The sequence below is a fragment of the Panthera uncia genome, chromosome X (genome assembly GCF_023721935.1).
Source record: "Panthera uncia isolate 11264 chromosome X, Puncia_PCG_1.0, whole genome shotgun sequence".
NCBI lineage: Eukaryota > Metazoa > Chordata > Mammalia > Carnivora > Felidae > Panthera > Panthera uncia.
The window spans coordinates 78452051-78476128 of record NC_064817.1 but is presented as its reverse complement, the minus strand read 5'-3'; the positions used below and the strand labels follow the sequence as shown (position 1 = coordinate 78476128).

General features: G+C 41.4%; 1 protein-coding gene across 2 annotated transcripts; it reads left to right on the top strand.

Annotated features, from left to right (window-relative positions):
* The first annotated feature begins 952 nt into the window (after nucleotides 1–952).
* LOC125931836 (nuclear RNA export factor 2-like) lies at nucleotides 953–13344 on the top strand. Of its 2 annotated transcripts, none has more exons than XM_049644087.1 (21): nucleotides 953–1106; nucleotides 3687–3870; nucleotides 4104–4257; nucleotides 4545–4628; nucleotides 4749–4853; nucleotides 4973–5053; nucleotides 5174–5243; nucleotides 5391–5479; nucleotides 5600–5707; nucleotides 5885–5994; nucleotides 7868–7904; nucleotides 8304–8372; nucleotides 8458–8513; nucleotides 8639–8746; nucleotides 8868–8926; nucleotides 9041–9156; nucleotides 9249–9291; nucleotides 9848–9920; nucleotides 10428–10610; nucleotides 12883–12943; nucleotides 13083–13344. In XM_049644087.1, exons 1-21 carry the CDS (start codon nucleotides 1094–1096, stop codon nucleotides 13125–13127), a joined length of 1848 nt encoding a protein of 615 aa, XP_049500044.1. In that variant the 5' UTR covers nucleotides 953–1093; the 3' UTR covers nucleotides 13128–13344. The 2 variants fall into 2 exon arrangements, with proteins under 2 accessions (XP_049500044.1, XP_049500043.1); XM_049644086.1 differs by having other exon boundaries at nucleotides 5864–5994.
* The last annotated feature ends 10734 nt before the right edge of the window (nucleotides 13345–24078 follow it).

Genomic DNA, 24078 nt, shown 5'->3' with positions numbered 1-24078 from the left:
TTACAAAACCCTCCCTTCCTAAGATAAGAAAATCGGTAGTTTTAGCATTAATCAAGAGGGGGGTAATTAGCTCTATTTCTAACTGTATACTAATGAAAAAATACTAATTCTGCATAAGAAAAGTTCAAAAGATGTTAGTTATACAAACAGGTTATGAAACAGTTCTGCAGCCCATTTTTTTATGGAATAAATAGATGTGGGTAGAAATGGTTGAGATGTATGGATTCTCCAAAGTGGCTTTGTTGATCCCAAATCTACATTGTTGTCTACATTCATTTAACAAATACTAATTAAGCCCCATTATACACCAGACACTGACAGCTCAAAGTGACTTCTAACCTGTAAAAACTGTGATCTAAAAAAGATTTGTCCATTTAGTTCAAGACAGATATCTCCACTTGTTCCAAGGCACCTGGACACTCCCCCTCCCAACCCCCAAGAAAGAGTTACTAGATCCTATTCACAAAACATCATCCCTTGTCTGCTCAAAGAAATCTATCCTTGAGGCCCAAAAGTTCACCATTAAAGTAGAGCCAGCATAGTAACTAGAGGAATACTTAGGATGCCAACCAAATACTTAGGAGGCAGACCAAAATGTGAGGATACAATCTCTGTTCTGACACTAACTTGACTGAGAAATCCTGGGAAATGGACTTAACCCCTGTGAGCCTAACATTTGTGGTCTGAGAAGGAATTGTAGATACAGTCATCGTGGGGTTTCTGTGAGGAGGTCAAAGAAATCTAATGAGTCTGCCCAACACTGAGCAAATGTTGGCTGCCGTAGGGCAAGTTTTGATTTACTTCTCATCCTGTTCTTTACCTACTATAGCAGGGATGCCATTGCCATGTGCTCAGGCCTAGCAATGATGTAGGCAGAATTCCAAACTGACATAGGAAGTAGCCATGTGAATACATATGATGTCATAAATGATACTTGCGACCATTTCTCCATGGGAGGGAGGATCAGTTGGTGCTTGGTGGAGCTTGAGGGGTAACTCAGGCAGCCTGGGTGAGAGGTACCAGGTGATTTGTGATACTCCTGTTATTGCCTTTGATTCCCGCAGAGCGACGGCAAGACAGAGATCGTGTTGAGATGAAAACCTTCAGTAAGTGGATATGCGTGTGCACACACGTGTGTGTGCACGAGGTCCCTATGGCTTTTTAATCACGTGCCCACTCTTCCTGTGAGATTTCCAAAACAAGGCTATGCCTGAGATTGCTCTGGTATGAATCACCTTGATGAGCAAGGCCTCCGTCCCTGTTTAGGCACCCAACTTAGCTGGTCGGTCTGGGGATTGCTGTAGCTGTTAGCTAGCTCACTTTTACACTTTCCCATTGTTGATGTTATTTCTGAAGTAATGTCACTTCTCAAAAATGACTCTGATGCCCCCATACACCATACGTTGACCACAAGCCCTTATTCCTCCTTTTAATATTTAAGTTTTTCCTTTAATTCGTGGATTTTCAGGAAAACCGGTTGGTTTCCTGACATTCTCCAAGTGTCATTAATAAGGTTCCTCTTTGTTGTTGTTATTGTTTAGTATCATTATGAACTCGTGGTCTTTCAACATGTTGATGACATCAAACCATTGTTACATTGTTTTGAGCAGAGGAGTCAAATGATTTGACTTATGCTCTGCTGCTGGTGACCTGGACCTGGAAGGCAGTATAATCCAGAGATAGATAGATGTTGGTGTCTTGGCCAGGGTGGTGGTAATAATGGTGGTGGTAAGAAGTGGCTAGATTCTGGATGTACTGGAGAGAGGGGGCGAAAGAATTTCCTGATCAGTTAGATATGGAGTGTGAGAGAGCACTCCAGACTGCTTTCAAGTTTTGAGGACTGAGCCATTGGCATTTCTGGGTCAAATGCTCTATCCATGTTTAATTCCACTTCCAGTGCCACACAGGAGAAGTCCCAAAGGTTGTGAGTAGCAGGATTGTCTTGACAGCAAGGCCACAGAGTAAAAGCAATGACTTCCCAGAGGAGTAAATCTGAGGCCTGGTCGTAATCACTACATGAGGGAGCAATCAACAGTGAACAGATTTTTACTCATAAGTGTGCCCTGAGACAACATGGACAAAATGTACAACACACAAACCGAGAGAGCCTTAAATATTAGAATCCAAAAGGAAGCTGGTTTCTACCAGTCTGGTTACCTTAATCCTCCCCCTACTGCCCACCCAAACCACTAGTATTATTATCTGCTGGTACAGTGTTTCAGTTTAACATGGTACAAATAAAATACCCTTAGTGAATCCACTGTGGGAGAGGGAATTGGGACTGATATTTCTGTAGATGCCAGAAAACTCCCAAATGTATCATTTACGTGGTGAATGATATATGTTGGTAGGGAGTATTTGTGAGGGAAGGGGTGAACATCAGTACAACAACTAGGGGTGAATACAGGGTGAAATACCACCAAAACATGGTCTAAGTATACCCGTGGCTACAATGTCCAATAAAGTAGGCATCAGAGCAAATAAAATTGATAAGAAACAGAAAGAGGCTTTACATAATGATAAAAGGATCAATCCACTGGGGAGTCATCATGATCCTAAAAGTGTACGCACCAAACAACAGAGCCTCAAAGTACATGAAGCAAAGCCTGATAGAACTGAAAGAAGAAATAACCACGTATGTAATTATAGTTGGGGGCCTTCAACACCCCCCACTCAGCAAGGGATAAAATTACTAGAGACAAAACCAACAAGGATATAGGACATCTGAATAACATAATAAGTTAACAGGATCTATATGACATAAATAGAGCACTCCACACAATGACAGCAGAGTGCATTTCCGCCCCCCCAATATCGATGTAACATTCATCAAGCTAGATCATCTTCTAGACCACCAAACAAACCTCCACAAATTTTAGAAGAATTGAAACCACACAGGGTGCATTATCTGACTATAATGAACCTAAGTTGGAAATAATAGAAGGAAAAAAAGGAGAATCCCTACACACTTGGAAATGGTAGTTGACTTATTCCATGTTGTCATTCAGATCCTTGTTATAGAGGAGCTGAGTTTAGAAAGAGTTGTCTTCTCAGCTGAAAGGCATTTCACGCTGGGCACAAAGAAAGCTCAATCTGGATGTTTCAAACTGAGTATTGTTGACAGCAAGGCTGGAGGGAGAGGGACAACTTAGGAGGCTGTTTACATCAGTCTCTCTTGACGTTAAAGCTTGTACTACACCAGCAAAGGAAACAGCTTGCTGATTGTTAGCGGGATCAGTTTGGTGGCTGATTATATTTGGGAAGCATGAGAGAGATTGACTCTGTGGTATTGGTGTGGTTGTTAAGCCTGAGAGAAGGCACAATTCAGATGTCTTCCTGGTGTATGGCTGGTTTCCAATCTAACCCATGGATCACACATTGTTTTTATTTGTTTTTATAAATCCTGTTTCATTCTTTAAAAGGTTCAATATAGTTTCCTCTTCCCCTTCTCCTACTCAGTCACCTCCTTCTCCTCCCCCAAGATTCCTCCCCTGATAGTGCCATCTGTAAAATAAGGTTCTCCTGTCTGGACAAACAGAGGAGTTTCTTTTCTGGGGGTTGTGGCATTGGACCCTTAGGGCAGGTTGGCATTTTGCTTTCCCTACTATGGTGTGAGCCTAAGACATAGTACATAGTAAGTGGACCACTGGTGTATCTTCAAACTTGTATTTCTGTCCCCCTTTTAGAATCCAACGATGGTGGTAACTCACCTCAAGGAAGACAGAGAGTTTGGAGTTCTTTGCGAGGTAATTTTGGCAAGAGTAACCCCCAATATGAACATGGTGGATATGAGCCTCAGCTTTCACACCACCAGGAGGATGATGGAAATGTGATGATGAGGAATGTCCAGGAGTACCCCCAAGTAAGACAGTAAGTGACCATACAGGCTGGTTTGCATGTAGCAAACCCCTGGGATTATGCAACTCTTTCACTCTACTTGCTCTTCTTTTCCTTCTCTCACTGGAGAATTGAAGAATGCTCAAAGTGGAATAATGGTTGAGCAATCCTACTTGTAGTCCTGGTGGCAGAGAGGTAAGGGTGTGTCAATGAAGACTTTCTTAGCATTTATGGCCACCATCCTCCTCTCCACTTCCCTTCTGCAGCACTTTCCATAGCAACCAACAGAACAAGAGGAGAGTGAAATGGCATAATGAAGGCCATATCCATATTACTGTGTGGAGAGATAGAAAACCTCTGAAGAGAGAAATGAGGGAGAACACACAAGATGGAACCCCAGGGAGCTGGTTCAAGATCACCGTGAGTGTCCTGGCAAGATCTTCATTAGAATATCCTGGAACTTTATCAGAGGAATACCACTTTAAACAATTTTACATCGATTATTTGTAGGAGAGTTTTCCAATGGAGAGAAAGAGGGTTTAGAAAATCCGTATTTTGCACAAAAATAAGAAATAATGCTAGTGGTCCCTTCTTTAGAAGCCCTGTACAGCTCAGTAGAGAGTTGGAAAAGAACACTGTTGGGTCTGTTTTCCAGCTTTAATTCTGTGTTGTCTCTCCTCACTCCCATCCCTTCTTTTCATCTTTAGATTCCCTATGGGGGAAAGTATGACAAGACATGGCTAGTGAATTCAATCCAGGACCATTGCAGTGTCCCTTTCACTCCAGTGGATGTAAGAGAGGATGGTGAAGCCAGATGAGTGGACACAGGGAAAGAGGGGCTGGGGCGGGGGGAACCCACTGAGCAGGTAGACTCTATCCTTCAAAATTATTGTTGCCTCCCTCTCCTGTAGTTTCACTATGTGAAAAACCAAGCTCGGTTCTTTGTCCAGGATGCTGGCATTGCCTCTGCATTGAAAGATGTCAGCTACAAGATATGTGATGAGGAGAACCAAAAGGTATGTGTTGAGGGCATTACCTGTACCTAGTCCCGGGATGGGAGGACAGGCCAGGGTCTGGTGCTCTTCTTTGGAAGCAGAGTTATTGGTGCTTACCCGAGCACCTCACCTTCTTGCAGATATCGATCTTTGTCAATCCCTCTAATGTACCCTACTCTGTGCGGTACAAGTTGAAGCCAGAAGAAATGAAGCAGCTAAAGGTAATGCAGACTCAAGGCCTGTTGCATGCCCACACCCAGACCCACCTCCTCTTCCTCCAGCCCCCGATTTCCCTATCCCTACCAGAGCCTCAGAGTGGCTTTCTCTGCCTTTCTCTGCAGCTGACCATGCACAAACGCTATGATGTCTCCCATGAAGCTCTTGACCTTCAGAGTCTCCGCTTTGACCCAGGTACAGTTGATAGCAGTAATGCTAGGGCAGGTGAGGGCACAGGGATCTGCCTGGGAGGGAGACTGAGGAATGGTAACGTGGGGAGGGGTTGATGCTGGCCCTGGACCCCTGTCAGCCTTCTGTTTGCCTCCTCTTGGCTTCCTGAAGACTTGGTGGGCCATGATATTGATATAATCCTGAATCGAAGAAACTGCATGGCTGCCACCCTGCAGATCATTGAGGAAAATTTCCCCGCGGTAAGGCCTTAGTCCCAGTGCTGTTATCAATAGTAGGGGGTGGAACTCATGAGGTGGAGAACAGATTTGTCTCTGAGGCCCTAGATAGTAACTGTCACTCTAACTCTTCTTCACCAAAAGCTGTTGTCTTTGAACTTGAGCAACAACAAACTGTACCAGCTGGATGGCCTGTCTGACATTATACAGATGGTCCCCACAGTCAAGATCCTGAACCTCTCCAAAAATGAGGTGGGAAGAGGGAGCCAGATCAAAGTTGGGGTTGAAGGTGGGTGGTATTGCTCACCAGAGTGATGACAGGAGGCAAGAGAAGGTACCTATGTGGAAAGGTGGGGGCTGGGGGTGCAAGGGCCCACGTGTCTCTCTTTCCCTGGAACTCCTTCCCAGCTTCCTCCCCATATTTCTCAGCTGACCTTGGTGTGGGAGTTAAACAAGATGAAAGGGCTGAAGCTTGAAGAGCTTTGGCTAGAAGGGAACCCTTTGTGTGACACCTTCCCAGACCAGTCCACCTACATAAGGTCAGTGTGAACCTCTGTCACCCTTCTTGGATAACTTCACCCATGGGATCCTGAACTATCCCTGACAGTGCCCCTCTGCTGGTGGTGGCATCCTTAGTCCTCTGGGAGTATCACAAGCCTTGCCTTCTCTGTGTCCCTCACCTTCACTTAAAGATCTTTTATCCCTCTGACCTGCTCACCTCTTTACATGCTCTGGCATCTGTTTCTGACTTTGCACTTAGCTTTCTCTGATACCCACCTATGATGTGCTCCAAGAAGCAGGTCTCCCCCTCCTCACCAGGACCAGGGGTAAGCAGCCTTGAAACAGATGCTGGTGACCTGGACCAAGTAGGGTCCTCCAGCCCTGAGCCTCATGCTGAGACAGGCCTCCCTGCCTCTGTGGTGGTATGGGGCTTTCTTCAACTGTTCTGAGAAGGGCTTTCCTTCTCTTAAACGAAATGTGCCCCATCTGTCCCAGGTTTCCATGGTGGCTTTGTGCCTCAAGGCCCTGGATGGCTTCTCTCGTTACATCTATTTCTCTGGCCATATGCCAGGAGCTGAACCTTCTTTGGGAGAAACTAGGGTTCCCTGAGTCAAGGGGCAAGAACTGGACCACTGCCAGTGAACAGAGGGCTTCCCAAGGTAGGAATGGAAGGGAGAGGGCAGAGGTGCTTGAGAAGACAGAAGGACAGACCTCTCAGAGGCACTGCCCCCTATCCACCTCCCACATATGTCACATCATCCCATCTGGTCGTTCAGAAGAGCCCTGGGTAGCCTGACATGGGTATAATTCCACAGGCAAGGAATCTATTGAGACAGGCACAGGTGCACAGGGGCCATCAGGAGGGAAGGCAGTGACAATTGGGGACATGGACCCTCAGGCCCATGGTGAGCTGGGGCTTGACCCTCTGCTCCTTCTGGGGAAGGTCTCCTTCCCCTGTATCTGCATCGTTTCCCATACCCAGCTCCAGCTGAGCTCACACAGGTGACAAAGTTTCAACCAGCATCCAATGGGCCCCCAGCCTAACACCTGCATGTTTTACATTCCTACCTCAGGTGCCAGGGCCAGCCAGGGCAGATGAAGGAGAGGGCTGCAGCTACAGAGCCATTCCCCCCTTCTTCTCTCTTCCTCCCTGGCCCCCACCAACATAATAGAGCTTTTTTTTCCTTTCACTTTGCTTTGCTTTCTCTTCCTCCTTTGTCTCTACTCCCCTATGTCTCTCTCACCTTTCCCCTCCTCCCCTCACTCCCTCTTCTTTCTTGAACCCCCACCCCCTCCCCCTCCTTCCCTGCCTCCTGGGTCTCGCCTCACTCACCTCTCTGCCCCGGCATTCTGGGACATCCCTGGGAGGTGTCATGGTCCTGCAGAATGCTGGGCCCCTAGTGAGGTAGCAGAGCCATGGGTTCCCACCTCATTCCCTCTTCTGTCTGGAGTCTTCATTGGAGACCTGGAGGAAGGAAGGGAGGCAGGGAGGGGAAGGGAGCCCCAGAGGCTGGGCTCCAAATGTTGATCCTGGTGGCACTGGAGATGGGAGTCAGGACAGTGTAGGTGGGAGATACCCAGCAGGTAGGTGAGAGAGGAGAGAGAGGGAGAGAGAGAGCGAGAGAGAGAGAGAGAAAGTGATGGAGGGAAGAAGAGCAGTAGGGAATATGAATGTGAAGCTGTGGAGAGAGATAAGGAGGCTATACCTTCAGAGAGTCCATATGGAAGATGTTTAGTGCTCAGCAGAGTAGTGGACCTAAACCTTTTGAAATCAGAGGCTGAAATGGGAAAAGGGGCTTCTGGATGGGCAGAACATACTGGTCTTTGTTTATGGCATCAGTGTTTTAACACAAATGAAGAATTGCAATTCCAAGCTATCAACCACTTCTTTCTATTTTTGGTCTTGGACAGTGCCATCAGGGAGTGTTTCCCCAAGTTGTTACATCTGGTAAGTGCCTACACTCATCATTGTCTTTTACTAACATTGATCATCTCCATATCTGCCCTCAAACTCATTGGTCTTGTCTAGATTGCATATATCCATGAGACCTTTATGCACTAGGAAATATGGACTCCTGAAAAAGATAAGGATATTCTTCCTGGAAAAAATGTACACACACACACACACACACACACACACACACATTGTTGCATATAATAGTAGAGACTTCCAGGACCCCATGATGAAGACACCCATTGTAATCTTGCCTCTGGCAAGAAAGGGCATTTCTAGTGCTCTTTCACACCTGTCTTCTCACCCTCATCCTCTCTTGGGCTCATCCTTTTCCCTAAGTATCCAGGGCCACCTCCCTGGTCTCCACTGCTGACTTCCTCTTCCCTTCTCCAGGATGGCCAGACGTTACCCCCTGAAATTATCATTGACACTGATGCCCCATACTTAATAAAGTCCAGCAAGGTGAGGAAGTAGGATCAAACAACATTTGGGGTATTACAAGGGAGACTTTATCAGCTACATAGTCTCAAATGTCTTTTAATTACAGGAAAGCTCCAGAGGATCTGAGAAACTAAAGAGTCTAATCCTGCAATTTCTTCAGCAGTAAGTACTTTAGAGACCACAAGAAATGGGGACTGGATGCTGAGAAAGGTCTGTTCATGGGGGTTCTCAAGTCTCATTTGAGGTCCAGACCCCAGAGATATACTATCCTCATTGCTTTCCCACAGGTACTATTTGATCTATGACTCTGAAGACCGCCAAGGTCTCCTCTGTGCTTACCACTACAAGGCCTGCTTCTCCCTGACCATTCCCTTCAACCCCAAAGACCCAGCCCCGTGAGTAGAAAAGCTCAGACTCTGATCCTGGGTTGTGTGACTCCCCAGTGGATGAAGGACAGCTCCTGGAAACACCCACACTGGCCAGACTATCACCTCCTCTTCCTCTTTGTCTCCCTAGAAGCAGCTTATGCAAGTACTTCAAGGAAAGCAGGAATATGAAGAAGATCAAGGACCCCTGTGCGTGTTTGATGGGGAAGATTGTACAGAGAAAGGGGGGGAGGTGAGGGGGTAATCATAGGGCACAAGGCGTGGCAGCCCCTGACCTTCACTTGTTTCTCTTCCCCCCTATAGATCTGCGTGTTCAGCTGCTGAAGCATACAAAACATGACATTGTGTGCTCCCTCAGCACACTGCCCAAAACTCAGCATGACATCAGCTCCTTCGTGGTGGACATGTGGTTCCATACGGTGAGCACCTGCTTCCTCCCAAGGGCAGCCCTAGAAAGCCACAGATGGGTAGGAAGTTTAGGTGACTTAGCACCTGGGTTATTCCTTTTTAGGAGATGATGCTCTGCTTCTCTGTCAATGGGGTGTTCAAGGAAGGTGAGTATATGTTGGACCCCCTCTGCAGATGCCCCACTGCTCCCTTCCCTCTGGTTGGGCTCCCTCTCAACTTTCTTTCCCCTCCTCTTCCTATTGCAGTGTTCTCTTGCCTCCACTCAGCTCCCAAACCATCCTGATCTGACATGGGTCCATGCCCATCTGCCCTGCAGAGCTCAGGCATTAGGGACACAGGCTATGTAGCTTGATGGCTCTCATCCCAGATCCTCACTCGGAGAAGGGGGGCCCATTAATTAAACTTCCAAGTTTCCATTTTCAAAATGGGGCTAATAACACCCATCTTTTGTGTGCCTGTGAAAATGCATCAAATGAATTCATAAAGTGATTTACACAGGGCCTAGCACATAAAAAGGTCTGTATCACTGGGAGCAGACTGTTCCTATTGCCTTCCCTATTCCCGGCATCCTGACTTTCATAGAACAATTGTACCCTTCAACATGAGTATCAAGTTAAACTCTGACTGGGGAATGCTATGTAAGCATGTGAAGCATGTTCAGTTCTAATGAACTGAACAGTTGCTTGTTGTTTGTTGTTGAAGTGGAAGGAAGGTCTCAGGGTTCTGTTCGCGCCTTCACCCGGACCTTTATTGCTACACCTACCAACAATTCCAGGTGAGTGCTGTGCTGTGTGTAGAAAACCCCATTCAGCTGAGATTCAGGGGTTTGGGAATGTAGCACTGTATGTCCTTGAGGTTTTGTCAGTATTGTGGGAAGTATTATTCTTGCCTAGTGGTTAAGAGCGTGGGCTCTGGAGTCAAAGCATTGTGTTATTTTCCTGACCCCAACATTCACTAGGTGAGTGACCTTGGCCAAATCACATAACCCTTCAGTGAAACAGCATCTTCTTCTGAAAATGGTATTAGACTATCCTGCCCCTTGGACTGTTTTGCATAATAAATGCATTGGGTTTAAACTTACAAATCTACTGAAGCTAGTAGACAAACTCTCCACAGGTGCATCTGTGGGAGGGCTAGAGTTACCACCCAGGGAAGCTATGGGACAGGCAAAGTTAGGGGTATGGAAGGAATCTGGTTGCTGAGAGACAGTGGCAGCAGGGTCATTGTTAGGGGTGTGGGATTGTCCATTTGTCAGTTGTCTGAGGGTCCATTTTTCCTCCAGTCTATGCATCGTGAATGACGAACTGTTTGTGAGAGATGCCAGCCCAAATGAGACTCAGAGTATGTCCTCCATCCCAGTGTCTTCATCCACCTCCAGCTCTGTGTTCATCCTCTCCAAGGAGCAGCAGGAAATGGTGCAGGCTTTCTCCACTCAGTCTGGGATGAAACTCGAGTGGTCTCAGAAGTGAGATTGGGTATCCAGGGGAATAAGAGGGAGCTGGGAGAGTGGGAGAATAAATAATAGGAATGCATAGGCAATTTGAAAAGATAAGTATTTGGATATTTTCCTTCCCCCAAAAAGAAGGCCTATGAATAAAGTATCCTAATTTTATGATGATATATATTAAAAACTTTTAAAACATTATAATGTTCCTATGACAAGACCTTGCATATGGAAAATCCTAGGTAATTCACTAAGAAACTATTAGAATATCGATACACAAGTTCATTCAAATATGTTGGAATAAACTGAAGACCTAAAAAATGAATAGACATGCTATGTTCATGAATTGAAAACCTTTTAAGATAGAAATACTACTTAAAGTGGTGTACATATTCAACATAATTCGTATCAAAATCCCAGTTTGCTGTTTTCCAGAAATTGATAAAGTGACCCTAAAATTCACATTAAAATGCAATGAATTCAGAATAGCCAAAACAATATTTAAAGTGAAGAATAAAGTTGGAGGACTCAGAATTCCCAATCCTCACAATTTTGAAATTCATTGGTAAGGTATTATAAACAAGATTGCATGGTACTAAAATTTGGGTAGACATATAAGTCAATGTAATAGAATTAAGACTCCAGAAATAAACCCTGACATTTATAGTCAATTGATTTCCAGCTAAGTGCCAAAAAAAATTAATGAAGAAAAAAAATCTTCCCAACAAATAATGCTGAGACACCTGGATATCCACATGCAAAAAAAAAAAAAAAAAAAAAGAAAAAAAAAAGAAATTTGACCCATGCCACGCATATCAACTCAAATTGATTAAAGATCTAATGTAAGATCTGTAACTATAAAAGCTCTTAGAATAAAATATAAGTGTATAACCTTCATGAACTTAAAATAGATAATGGTCTCATATATGACACGAAAGTACAAGCAACCAAATAAAAAACAGACAAATAAATTAGACTCTATCAAAATTAAAAGCTTTCATGCATCAAAGGACACTGCTGAGAAAGTATAAATACAACCTACAGAATGGTAGAAAATATTTGCAAATCTCATATGTGATAAGGTCTACTATCGAGCATACCTGAAAGACTAACAATTCAATGATAGGAAGACAACCCAATTTAAAAATGGGGAAATTATTTGATGAACATTTATCTTAAGATATACAAATAAATGGGCAACAAGTACATGAAAACATGCCTAACATCATTAGTCATTAGGGAATGCAAATCAAAAACAATGAGATACCACTTCACAGTCATGAAGATGGCTTTAGTCAGTGAAATGGAAGATCAGCATAGGTGAGGATGTGGGTAAATTAGAACTCTCATATATTACGAGTGTAAAATGGAGCTGTGGTTAGGGAAAATGTTTTGGCAGTTCCTTAAAATGTTAAATGAAGTTACCATATAAACCAGGAATCCCACTGTTAAGTATACACCAAGAGAAATAAAGATATGTTCACTCTAAAACTTGTACAGGAACATTAATAGCAGCATTATCTATAATAGACAAAAAGTGGAAACAACCCAAATGCCCTTTAGCTGATAAATGGATAAATGAAACTGGTACATTCATATGGTAGAATATCATTCAGTCATAGAAAAGAATACAGTTCTGATGTATGCCATGACATGGATGAACCTTGAAAACATTATGCTAAGAGAAAGAAGCCAGCCTCAAAAGGTCACATAGTGTATGATTCCATCTCTATGAAATGTCCAGCATAGGCAAATCCACAGGGACCAAAAGCAGATTAGTGGTTTCCAGGGCCTGGGGAAAGGGGAGGAATAGGGAGCCATGTCTAATGTCTAGGGAGTTTCTTTTTGAGGTGATAAAATTATTTGGGAATTAAATAGTGGTGATGGTTGAGCAATCTTGTGGATATACTAAGAAAACAATTGTACACTTGAAAATGGTATGTGCACAAAAATAATAACAAAATGGTATGTACATTATATCTCAATAAAAAATGATTGGAAACTTGTACTTTTAATAAATTTCCTTTTATCTACTTGAATGTTTTTCTTTATCAACATATATTAAACTCCCTTGTTCTTTGGGGAGCTCTAATTTTCTGTTTTGAAGTCTAGTGGGCATGGCATTTTGTGTCAATGTGATAGACATTTTCACTAGGTCTTTCTTCACCATTATACATAGTGCTCATACTGATGGTACATGAATACCAGCAAAAAGGTGGCATATGTTTAGCATCGCATGGTCAGCGTCTCTGTACTGTGGTACTAATGGAGGTCATCTGTCCTCCCACTCCAGGTGCCTTCAGGACAACGAGTGGAACTACACCAGAGCTGGTCAGGTCTTCACTATGCTCAAGGTGAGGTCTGGGATCCATTGGGTTGGTTACAGATGGGTGCTTCTGGGCCTTCAGGAAGGCCAAGAAGGTGGAGGCTGGGTAGCCTGGGAATGAAACACTGGGATCTGGCTCTTCTGACGTCCCAACTCCTTCCCTTCAGAATGAGGGAAAGATCCCAGAGGACGCCTTCAAACAAATCGCCTAGAAGAAGCCTTGGATGTCCACATCATCTTTGTTCTCTTTACTCCAGCCTAAGGCCATGTTCATGGCTGGGGATGGAGGCCGGGATAACCATGAAACCAAAGTTATCTTTAGCAGGCCAGGTGACATAACCACCTGAAGTATTAGTTGTTCTGTGTATTTCCCCCACTCGTGATTTCTGTTTATCTTCATAATAAAGAGTGATGCTGCATGTTGTATAATGTGTGTCCTAGATTGCTCTTCCCCTGCCCTGACTGTGAGGCAATGGGTCCAGGACTGAAAGGCCCTGCCATCTCCTCCACATTATTCACACTGGTGGCCCCTTGCAGGTACACCAGGCTTGACTTCATAGGTAGTGTGTCAGTAAATTCTGATGAGAAGGGACACACACTGCTTTTAGGGATTGGCCTTTGGAAACAGTGTGGCTCAGTCAGATGCTCTACCTGGAGGCCTGCAGAAGCAGCCATGTGACCTGGAACAACAGGGGCTTTGCAAGGGTTGCCTACTGGCTAGTGAGGGCTGTGGAAGGAAGGAAGATGATGACTCACCTATTTTACTACTTATTCCTGATCATTTGAATGCATTCAAAGGCACACCATCAACAGTTTTATGATTTGCACACAGGTGAATGGGAAATGGGCCTTTTCACACCTCTCACCATGCTTGCATTTGTCTTCTCATCCATCCACTCTACTGCCCCCTCATCCTTTCTGAAAGTGCACTGTAGGAGGGATCTCACTTCAGCACCTGAGAGTGAGGGAGAGTCAGCCTGTCTCCCCAGTTAATTTCTCAGACAGTTGACAAGGGTGCTCTATATCCATGTACTTGGGGTCGGGAGGGGATTCAGACATTTTGCTTCATTCCAGACAGACAACAGTAGCATAGAATCTCACATTATGGCCAGTTCTGTAGGACCTTTCTCAACGACTGGCAATTAGAATTTCAGAATTGCAGGCAAGAGTTGAAAGGGACACTTGTACAATTTATTTTCCATGCTTCTGTAACATTTGGACTTTAGACCACCAGCAGGCATTTTTGAAATTTTTGAAATTAAAATAATAACAGTACCAAATTTCAAGTTGCCATCCTATAAGTGATGACACAGGTGAGGTACCACCAGTTTACAAATTACGCTTCTATTATCAGGTCTCACACAAGTTATTTCCTACCACTTGCCACTTTACAGTTCTTTATGTACATTTACAGGAGGAACCCATATAGTGGTGTATGAATTTCTTGGAAATGTGAACTAAGGGAATAATTGCCATTACATAAGGAGTAATTCCATGTTATTCCATGTAGTGTCTCAGTGATCAAAGACAAGAAGTGCAAAGACAGAGACTGCAGTGCACACCTTCCAGCCACATCGTGAGGAACAGAGGCAGGCTCACATGTTAGCAAGAAATTTCAGTATCTGGCTCAAATTAGGCTCTCCAAGCTGTCTGAGTCCCCTCGTGGGCAGGGACCATGGTACCCATTTCATGGCCCCTTTACTTATTCTCTCCACATCATTACATATACATCATTAGGTTTCCACATCCTTGGCCTCATCCCCTAGCTAACTCAGATGCCATGGTCGTCCAGTCACTCATTCTTCTGCCAATCCTCCCAATTCCTTTGGTCCCTTGGTACAAAAGCATCAAGTTTATGGACAACTCCAAGATGCACTTATCACAAAGGCTGCTGCTGGAGATGGCTGGTGGACCCCTCACTGTACCCTATCATGACTTAGAAGCCTCTGTGGGAAAGGAACCCCAGAAGCAGCTGCAGGAACTCCAGGAAGAGCAGCCTTGATGATGACTTTTTCTATCTCCAAGTAACTTCTGTGCCTTCACTAAAAATCCCTCTGATGCCAGTTTGTTACTCTGCTTCCAACACTTTGTCCCAGATCTTGCTTTGAACTGATACCCTCATCTCTAGGATCCATGCCTGGGAAGTCCACCCCTAGCTCTAGTGTATAACTTCTGCTTAATCGTCCTACATATGGATTCTATTTGCCTCCTTATAAGGCCTTAATGTTACCATTTTTTAATGATCACAAAACTTATCTTCAGGCACTGCTCCTTATTTCTACCACCCTGTAACCTCTGTGCTGGATAAAGTCAGTCATTGGATGTGATCACATCACCCCTTCAGTGACTGTACCCAAGAGCAGAAGTCTTAGACCTAGATCATGCAAAATTAGACACTGTCCCACACCCCAGAAGTATAAAATAAAGCAGGAAGAAGTGCTGTGTGTTGCACCCTAACTTGCATCAAAGAAAGGTAGTAATGGTAAGATGGCATGATTTGGGGGGGGGGGCGGTTAGGAAAGGCAAGTGTCTGTGGCAGGGTCTGAAATTTTGCAGTTTTAACAGGATCCCAGCTGTGATGGCTAATTTTATGTGTCAACTTAGCTAGACTGTGGTACCCACATATTTGGTCAAACATTATTCTGGATTTTGCTGTGAGGATAGGTATTAGATTAATATTTAAATCAGTAGGCTTTGAGAAAAGCAGGTTACTCTTCATTATGTGGGTAGGTCACATCGAATCATTTGAAAGGCCTGAGAAAAGACTGACCTTCTTGAAGGAAGAGGGAATTCTGCCAAGCAACCACCTTCAAACTTGAACTGCAGCTCTTCCCTAGGTTTCCAGCGTTCCAGCCTCTCCTGCAGTTTTGGGGCTTGTCAGGTTCCACAATAGCATCAGCAAACTCCTTAACTAAAAACAAAGAATGAACAACTATACACCAACAAACTGGACAACCCAGAAGAAATGGAAAAATTCTTGGAAACATACAACCTACTAAGATGGAATTAGGAAGAAATAAAAAAAAATTTGAACAGACCAATTACTAGTAAGAAGATTAAATGAGCATGAAAAAAATCTCCCAATGAAGAAAAGTTCAGGATCAGATGGCTTCACTGGTGAATTTTACCAGTTATGGAAAAAATAATGTCAATCCTTCTCAAACCCTTCCAAAAAATTGAAGATGAAAGAACAGTCCCAAATTCATTTTATGAGGCCAGCATTACCTTTATATCAAAACTAGAAAAGGACACTACCAGAAGAGAAAACTGCAGGCCAATATCTTTGATGAATTTGGATGCAAAAAAATATCAATAAAATATTAGCAAACCAATTCCAGCAACACATTAAGGGATAATTCACCATAATCAAATGGGATTTATTCAACATATGTAAATCAGTAAATGTGATACATCACATCAGTAGAACAAAAGAAAAAATTATGTGATAATAGATGCAGAAAACGCATTTAACAAAATCCAACATCTATTCATGATAAAAACTCACAACAAATTAGTTATAGAAAGAACTTAACAAAGGCCATATATGACAAGCCCACAGCTAACATAATTCTCAAAGGTGAAAGGTTAAAACCTTTTTCTCAAAGATTAAGAATAACACAAAGGTGACCACTTTGACCACTTCTACTCAACATAGCACAGAAGTCCTTGCCAGGAAAATAAGGTGTTAAAAAGAAATAAAAGCCATAAAATGGAAAGAAATAAGTGAAATTATCTCTATTTGAAGATATTATTTTATACAGAGATAATATTAAAGATTTCACCCAAAGCTGTTAGATCTAATCAATGAATTCAGTAGTGGTAGTATACAAAATTAACATACAAAATTCAGTAGCATTTCTATACACCAACTGTGAATTCTCTGAAAAAGATATAAAACAATCCCATTTACAGTAGCACCAAAAGCAATAAAACTTAGGAATAAATTTAACCAAGGAGGGGAAAGATCATTACACTGAAAACTACAAAACACTGATTTAAGAAATCAAAGAAAACACAAATAATTGTAAAGGTATCCTGTTTCATGGATGGAAAGAATATTGTAAAAATGTCCATACTAACCCAAAGCCATATATTCAATGCAATCCCTATCAAGATTCTAATGACATTTTTTTGTGGGGGACATGGAAAAAACAATCCTCAACTTTATATGGAACCACAAAAGATACTAAATAACCAAAGCAACCCTAAGAAAGAAGAACAAACTGGGAGATATACATTTCCTGATTTTAAGCTATAGCACAAAGCTATAGCAATAAAAACTACATGGTATTTGGCATAAAAACAGACACATAGACCAAAAGAACAGTATTGAGAGCCCAGAAATAAACCCAAGTATATACAGTCAACCAATATTTGACAAGCAAACCAAGAATACACAATGGAGAATAAGCTATCTCTTCAATAAATGGTGCTGGGAAAATTAGATATTCACATATAAAAGAATAAAACTAGACTTCTCTCTTTTACTATAGGTTTTGTAAGACCTAAAACCATAAAACTCCTAGAAGTAAACATAAGGAGAAAAGCTCCTTGACATGAGTCTTGGCCATGATTTCTTGGGTATGACACCTTAAGGGCAAGCAACAATATAAAAAAATAAGCAAGTGGAACTACGTCAAACTAAGAAGCTTCTGCACACACACACACACACACACACACACACACACACAAATAACAAAACAAAAAGTCAACCTATGCAATGGGAGAAAATTTTACAAATCATATATATGATAAGGGGTTCCTATCCAAAATACATAAAATACATTTGCAACTCAATAACAAACGATCCAATTAAAAAATGAGCAAAGGCCTAAATAGACATTTTCCCAAGGAAGATAGAAGTGGCCAACAGATACATGAAAAGGAACTTAACTTAGAGAAATCCAAATCAAAACCACAATATGATATCACCTCATACATGTTAGAATAGCTATCATCAAAAAGACATAGAAATATAAATGCTAGTGTACACTGTCTACTCTTGGTGGTGTATATATATATATATTATATATACATATTATATATTATATATAATATATATATGAATACTATGTAGCCATAAAAAAGAAGAAACTCTGCCATTTGAGACAACATGGATGTACCTTGAAGCCATTATTCTAAGTGAAATAAGTCAGACAGAGAAAGACAAATACTGTATGGCCTCAATCATATGTGAAAAAAAAAAAAACACGAACAAACTCAAAGAAAAAAGATCAGATTTGTGGTTTCCAGAAGCCGGGGGTGGGGGTAAGGGGTGGGGAATTGGATGAAAGTGATCAAAATGTACAAACTTCAAGTTATAACATTAAAAAGTAGTGGCTATATAATGTACAACATGATGACTATAGTTAACACTGCTGTATGGTATATTTGGAAGTTGCTAAGAGAGCAAATCCTCAAAGTCTTCATTACAAGAAAAAACATTTTTTTTTCTTTTTAGAATACCTGTGTGAGAGGATGGATGTTAAGTAAACTTATTGTAGTAATCATTTCACAATATATATGTCAAGTCATTATGCTGCATACCTTAAACTTTACAGTTCTGTATGTCAATAATGTCTCAAACTGAAAGAATAAAGTCAAAAATGTATACTCATACACACATGCATGCACACACATATGCTATTGACTGTTTGTCTGAAAAACCCCAACTAATACACCACTTAATGCTGAAACTGCTACTGCATGGATCACATTTTGAGTAGTAAGAAACTAGAGAATATCTGGCAAGTGAGCACATGGCTTCATTTATAATAATGTTCATTTCAGCATTGTTTGTGAGAGAAAACTATAGGAAAAAAGAAAATGTCCATCAAAAGTGGTACAAAAAAATGCATTGTGATTCATTCTTACAGTGTAATATTGTATAGCGGTAAAAATGAATGTCTTAGACCTATAGAAATCAAGCCATATATACATCTGAAAAATGTAATATTATATCAAATTATCAAATGGAAGATTAATATATATGTATATGTATGTATGTGTATATAACATTTTATTTATTTATTTATTTGTTTGTTTGTTTGTTTTGTTTTGTTTTGTTTCAATATATGAAATTTATTGTCAAATTGGTTTCCATACAACACCCAGTGCTCATCCCAAAAGGTGCCCTCCTCAATACCCATCACCCACCCTCCCCTCCCTCCCATCCCCCATCAACCCTCAGTTTGTTCTCAGTTTTTAACAGTCTCTTATGCTTTGGCTCTCTCCCACTCTAACCTCTTTTTTTATCCCTTCCCCTCCCCCATGGGTTTCTGTTAAGTTTCTCAGGATCCACATAAGAGTGAAAACATATGGTATCTGTCTTTCTCTCTATGGCTTATTTCACTTAGCATCACACTCTCCAGTTCCATCCATGTTGCTAAAAAGGACCCTATTTCATTCTTTCTCATTGCCATGTAGTACTCCATTGTGTATATGAACCACAATTTCTTTATCCATTCGTCAGTTGATGGACATTTAGGCTCTTTTCATAATTTGGCTATTGTATATTTTTTAAAGATACTTTCATTCACAGCTAAAGTATAAAGCAATTTATGGAGTGTACAAACACCTCATTCTGGTTATTAGTTACATCTGAGGGGAAAGAAGGATGGTTCAATCAAGGAGATGGACTCAAAGCATTTGTCTAGTTTATTGCTCAACCTGGGTTGTGGGTACACAAGTGGGTTTTTATAGCTCTTTGTAAAATTTAGTATACTTTATATTTTTGATAAGTAACAAAACTTATAAGGTCTGAATTTTTTATCATAAATGATATTCATTTTACCAAACAATTAAAATACAGTTAACTACAGAGATGAAAACATCAGTAATCAACAATCCCACCATCACTGAAAAAAGGAGTCACACTTTGCTGTGTTCAATTCCCCTAACGTTAAATTTCTTGCATGTATGTAAATATATTGTATATACATTACATTGGCATTTCATAGAACTGTGATATCATATATGCAGTTTTTATGTTATTACCATCTTTTTTATTTTTGTAATTAACATTAAATCACTTGGGGGCGCCTGGGTGGTTCAGTCCATTCAGCGTCCGACTTCAGCTCAGGTCATGATCTCTCAGTCTGTGGGTTCCAGTCCCGCATTGGACTCTGTGCTGACAGCCCAGAGCCTGAAGCCTGCTGCAGATTCCCTCCCTCTCTCTCTGCCCCTCCCCCTCTCATGCTCTGTATCTCTGTCAACAATAAATAAACATTATAAAAGTCACTTGGTATGAGGAAAGTATTTAATTCTGATTTTTTAAAGACTTTATTTATTGTTTTAGAGAGGTTTTAAGTTCACAACAAAATTGAGGGGAAGTTACCACCTGCTCCCAAACATGCATAACTTCCCTCATTATCAACATCCAGAGTGGTACTTTTATTCCCACTGATGAACCTACAATGACAAGTCATAATCACCCAAAGTACATAGTTTACATTAGGGTTCACTGTTGGTGTACATTCTATGGGTTTGGAAAATGTATGATGACATGCATCCATTTTTTAAATTTCTATTTTTATTGAAACTTTACAACTGTACCTGTTCCAGTTCTTGAACAATGCACTTTAATCCTTAGGCTTGGAAATGCCACACCTGTTTCATATTAAATAATGGAAATACCTGGTCCTGCTCATGAGGTTTCTAGTCTTCCTTAATCTGTATGTCAACCAGTCTGTTTCCCAGCAGTGATGAAATTACAGCACCACAAAACAATCACATTACCTGGCAATGTGAAGCCCATCCGCACAATTATCCTTTTGAATGACTGGGAGTAGTGGTAATTGGAATGAATGACACAGAAATGTGCTCAACACTAAAGGTGTTGATTGCTTTCATTGCTCATTGCTCTGATTGATTTCAATGTAGTGTTTCATTTAATCTTCACTACAACTACAACTCTAAGGGACAACTACCATCCAGATTCTGTTCAATACAAGAGAAAAGGTGGGACTCAAAGGAAACTGATCACTAAAGATCACGCATCCTGGAGCACCTGGGTAGTCAGTTGGTTAATTGACCAACTCTTGATATAGGCTCAAGTCATTATCTCGTGGTTGGTGAGATCAAGCCCCACATTGGGTTCTATGATGACAACATGAAGCCTCCTTGGGATTCTCCCCCTCTCTCTCTGCCCCTCCTGTGCTTGTGCTTTCTCTCTCTCTCTCTCTCACTCTCTCTCTCTAAGAAATAAATAAATATCAGGAAAAAAATAATGCATCCTGCAACTAAAGGTGCCCATGGTCAAATCCATGCCCTGAACCACCGTTTTTATGTTATATTTCTTCTGTGTTAGGGCTGAGGCCAGCACAGGAGAAATGATTCACCCAAGGTCCTGTGGTTTGACATGGGCACAGGTCTCCTGAAGCTATTCTTCTGTCCAATAGACATTTTATTGCTTTGTTCCCATATATGCTCTCTTTTTCTGAGGCTCAGTTGGAAACTGTTCCACCAGTAACAAACTACAAGGTAAAAGAAAGGGACAGGAAATGACCTGTAAAAAAATAAACTTATTTTCTTACCTTTCTCAAAGTTTGTTGGTTAATTCATCCGACAGCACAGGAATGACACCAAAGCTCATACGCCAGGTAAATGTCTGTACATTTATCTTCCTTGGCTACATTTCTGGATACTCTCTATGAGAGATATGCTCTTTGGCTTACTTAAAAGTCAGCCCTTTTAGCCCAGATGTCCATCAACAGATGAATGGATAAAGATGTGGTATATATATACAATGGAGTATTACTTGGCAATCAAAAAGAATGAAATCTTGCCATTTGCAGTAACGTGGATGGAACTAGAGTTGATTATGCTAAGCAAAATTAGAGAAAGACAAATATATGACTTCACTCATATGTGGAATTTAAGATACAAAACAGATGAACATAAGGGAAGGGAAGAAAAATAATATAAAAACAGGGAGGAGGAAAAAACATAAGAGAATCTCAAATATAGAGAACAAACTGAGGGTTGTTGGAGGGGGTGTGGGTGGGGGGTGGGCTAAATGGGCAAGGAGCATTAAGGAGGACACTTGCTGGGATGAGCACTGGGTGTTATATGTAGGGAATGAATCACTGGAATCTACTCTGAAATCAGAGTATTATATGCTAACTTGTTAGCATACAAGTTAGCATTATATGCTAACTTGTATGTAAATTATAAATACATACATACATACATAATTTTTTACAAAGTCAGCTCTTTTATGGGCAGAAAGAGGCAGGCTGGGCAGTACTAATGTTTGTCCAAGTCCTACAATGTGCCGGGTGTTTCTATAGGTTTTTTCCATTTCTCCCCACCAGAGCTCTGTGAAGAATGTATTGTTATTCCCATTATGCAGATGATAAAAGATAGGCTCACAGAGCACTATACATCTCCAGAGTTACACATCAAGTCAGGAGCAAGAATGGGGTTCTCTCTCACTCCCCACAATATACCCATCAGCTTCCCTTTTCGATGTTGGGCTTCCACAGCTTAAGAACTGATTGTTTTAAACTCTTCTGGAGCTATGTCCATATGGGCACTCAATGTGATACTTAATTTAGAAATAGAAACTTGTGCCAGGAGGAACACGCGTAGAAACCACATGGATGAGCTGGTCTCTGAGGTGTTAAGCAAGGCTGTTGTGACAACAGAGCTGTTGCCTGTTTTGGAGGGTGACCTGAGAAAAGGTTGTTGACATTTACACAAGGACTTTAGTCAACAGGTACTTTATACATTAACTTAATCCTTATGGCTATTCAATTTGTGTTCATTGTTGACATTATTCAGATTACGGTTCAGGAGTTATAAGAAATTAGGTAACTTTACCCAGGGAAAATAACCTTATAAATTAATGCTCAGGAACTCAAAACCTGGAATTACACAAAGTGCCAGTGTTTTTCTGCTCTGCTATGTGGGTAAGGAGTCATTGAAGCTAAGTGTATCATTTAGAGTTTTGCTTTAAGAATGCGTTACTACTTTTATATTTGAATATATATATATATTCGAATATATATATGGTGGCGGTATATGTCTGATGTATACTATATATATGTATATATATACACTGCATATACATATGTCTATATATGCTATACAGATGGTTTTTAATAGCAAAATTTAAAAGTAGCATGTATATGAAAAGGTGGGAGAAAATATTTGGAAGGTATATTGCAGGTATGAGGTTAACATCTTCATTCTTCCAACCAACAAGAAAATGAACCAAAGATTACAACAGAGAATGTTCATTCAAAGCCACATAAATGCCCCATAAAATCCTTAAAAAAACTGATGAAATGCTCTCAACCTAAGTTAAACAAGTAAATACCAACACAATATGTAGATAGTGATCACAACTTTGTAAAAATATATACTTTATATCTGAATAAATATCTGTGCATTTTATTAGCATATATCCTGGACAAAATCTACAGAATATGCATCACATAGATAATAATGAGTATCTTCTGGTTGGTGTGGGAGTTCTGGCCACAGAATTAATATCCTGATATACTAATTTGGCAAAATAAATAAAATCCCCCAAATTTTATTTTTAAAAACTCGTTATTAAATACTCTTCAATTAAATAATAACCTTTATTCTGAAATGACTGTTTTCCTTCTTTTTCTTTAAACTTTTTTTAAAATGTTTATTTTTGAGAGAGAGAGAGAGACAGAGCATGAGCAGGGGAGGGGCAGAGAGGGAGGGAGACACAGAATCCGAAGCAGGATCCAGGCTCTGAGCTGTCAGCACAGAGCCTGAAGAGGGCTCAAACTCTCTCTCGAAATGTGAAATAATGACCTGAGCCAAAGTCAGCCGCTTAACCGGCTGAGCTACCCAGGTGCCCCTAAACATTTTTTAAAGTTTATTTACATTGAGAAAGAGAGAGAGCAGAGGAGGGACAGGGAGAGAGGGAGAGAGGGAATTCCATGCAGGCTGCACACCATCAGCACTAAGCCTGACTCAGGGCTCAATCCCACAAACCATGAAATCATGACCTGAGATGAGATAAAGAGTTGGACACTTAATTTATGAAAAGAGAGGGAAGATGGCGGTGTAGGAGCACGCTGGGCTCACCGCGCATTCTGCTGATCACTTAGATTCCACCTACACCTGCCTAAATAACCCAGAAAACCGCCAGAGGATTAGCAGAACGGAGTCTCCGGAGCC

What these genes read in the sequence shown, in the direction of transcription:
- LOC125931836 (XM_049644086.1), top strand. An exon ending in GTGATGAGGAGAACCAAAAG is followed by an intron (nt 4,854 to 4,972) that starts GTATGTGTTGAG and finishes ACCTTCTTGCAG; the next exon opens with ATATCGATCTTTGTCAATCC. An exon ending in TTGAGGAAAATTTCCCCGCG is followed by an intron (nt 5,480 to 5,599) that starts GTAAGGCCTTAG and finishes CTTCACCAAAAG; the next exon opens with CTGTTGTCTTTGAACTTGAG.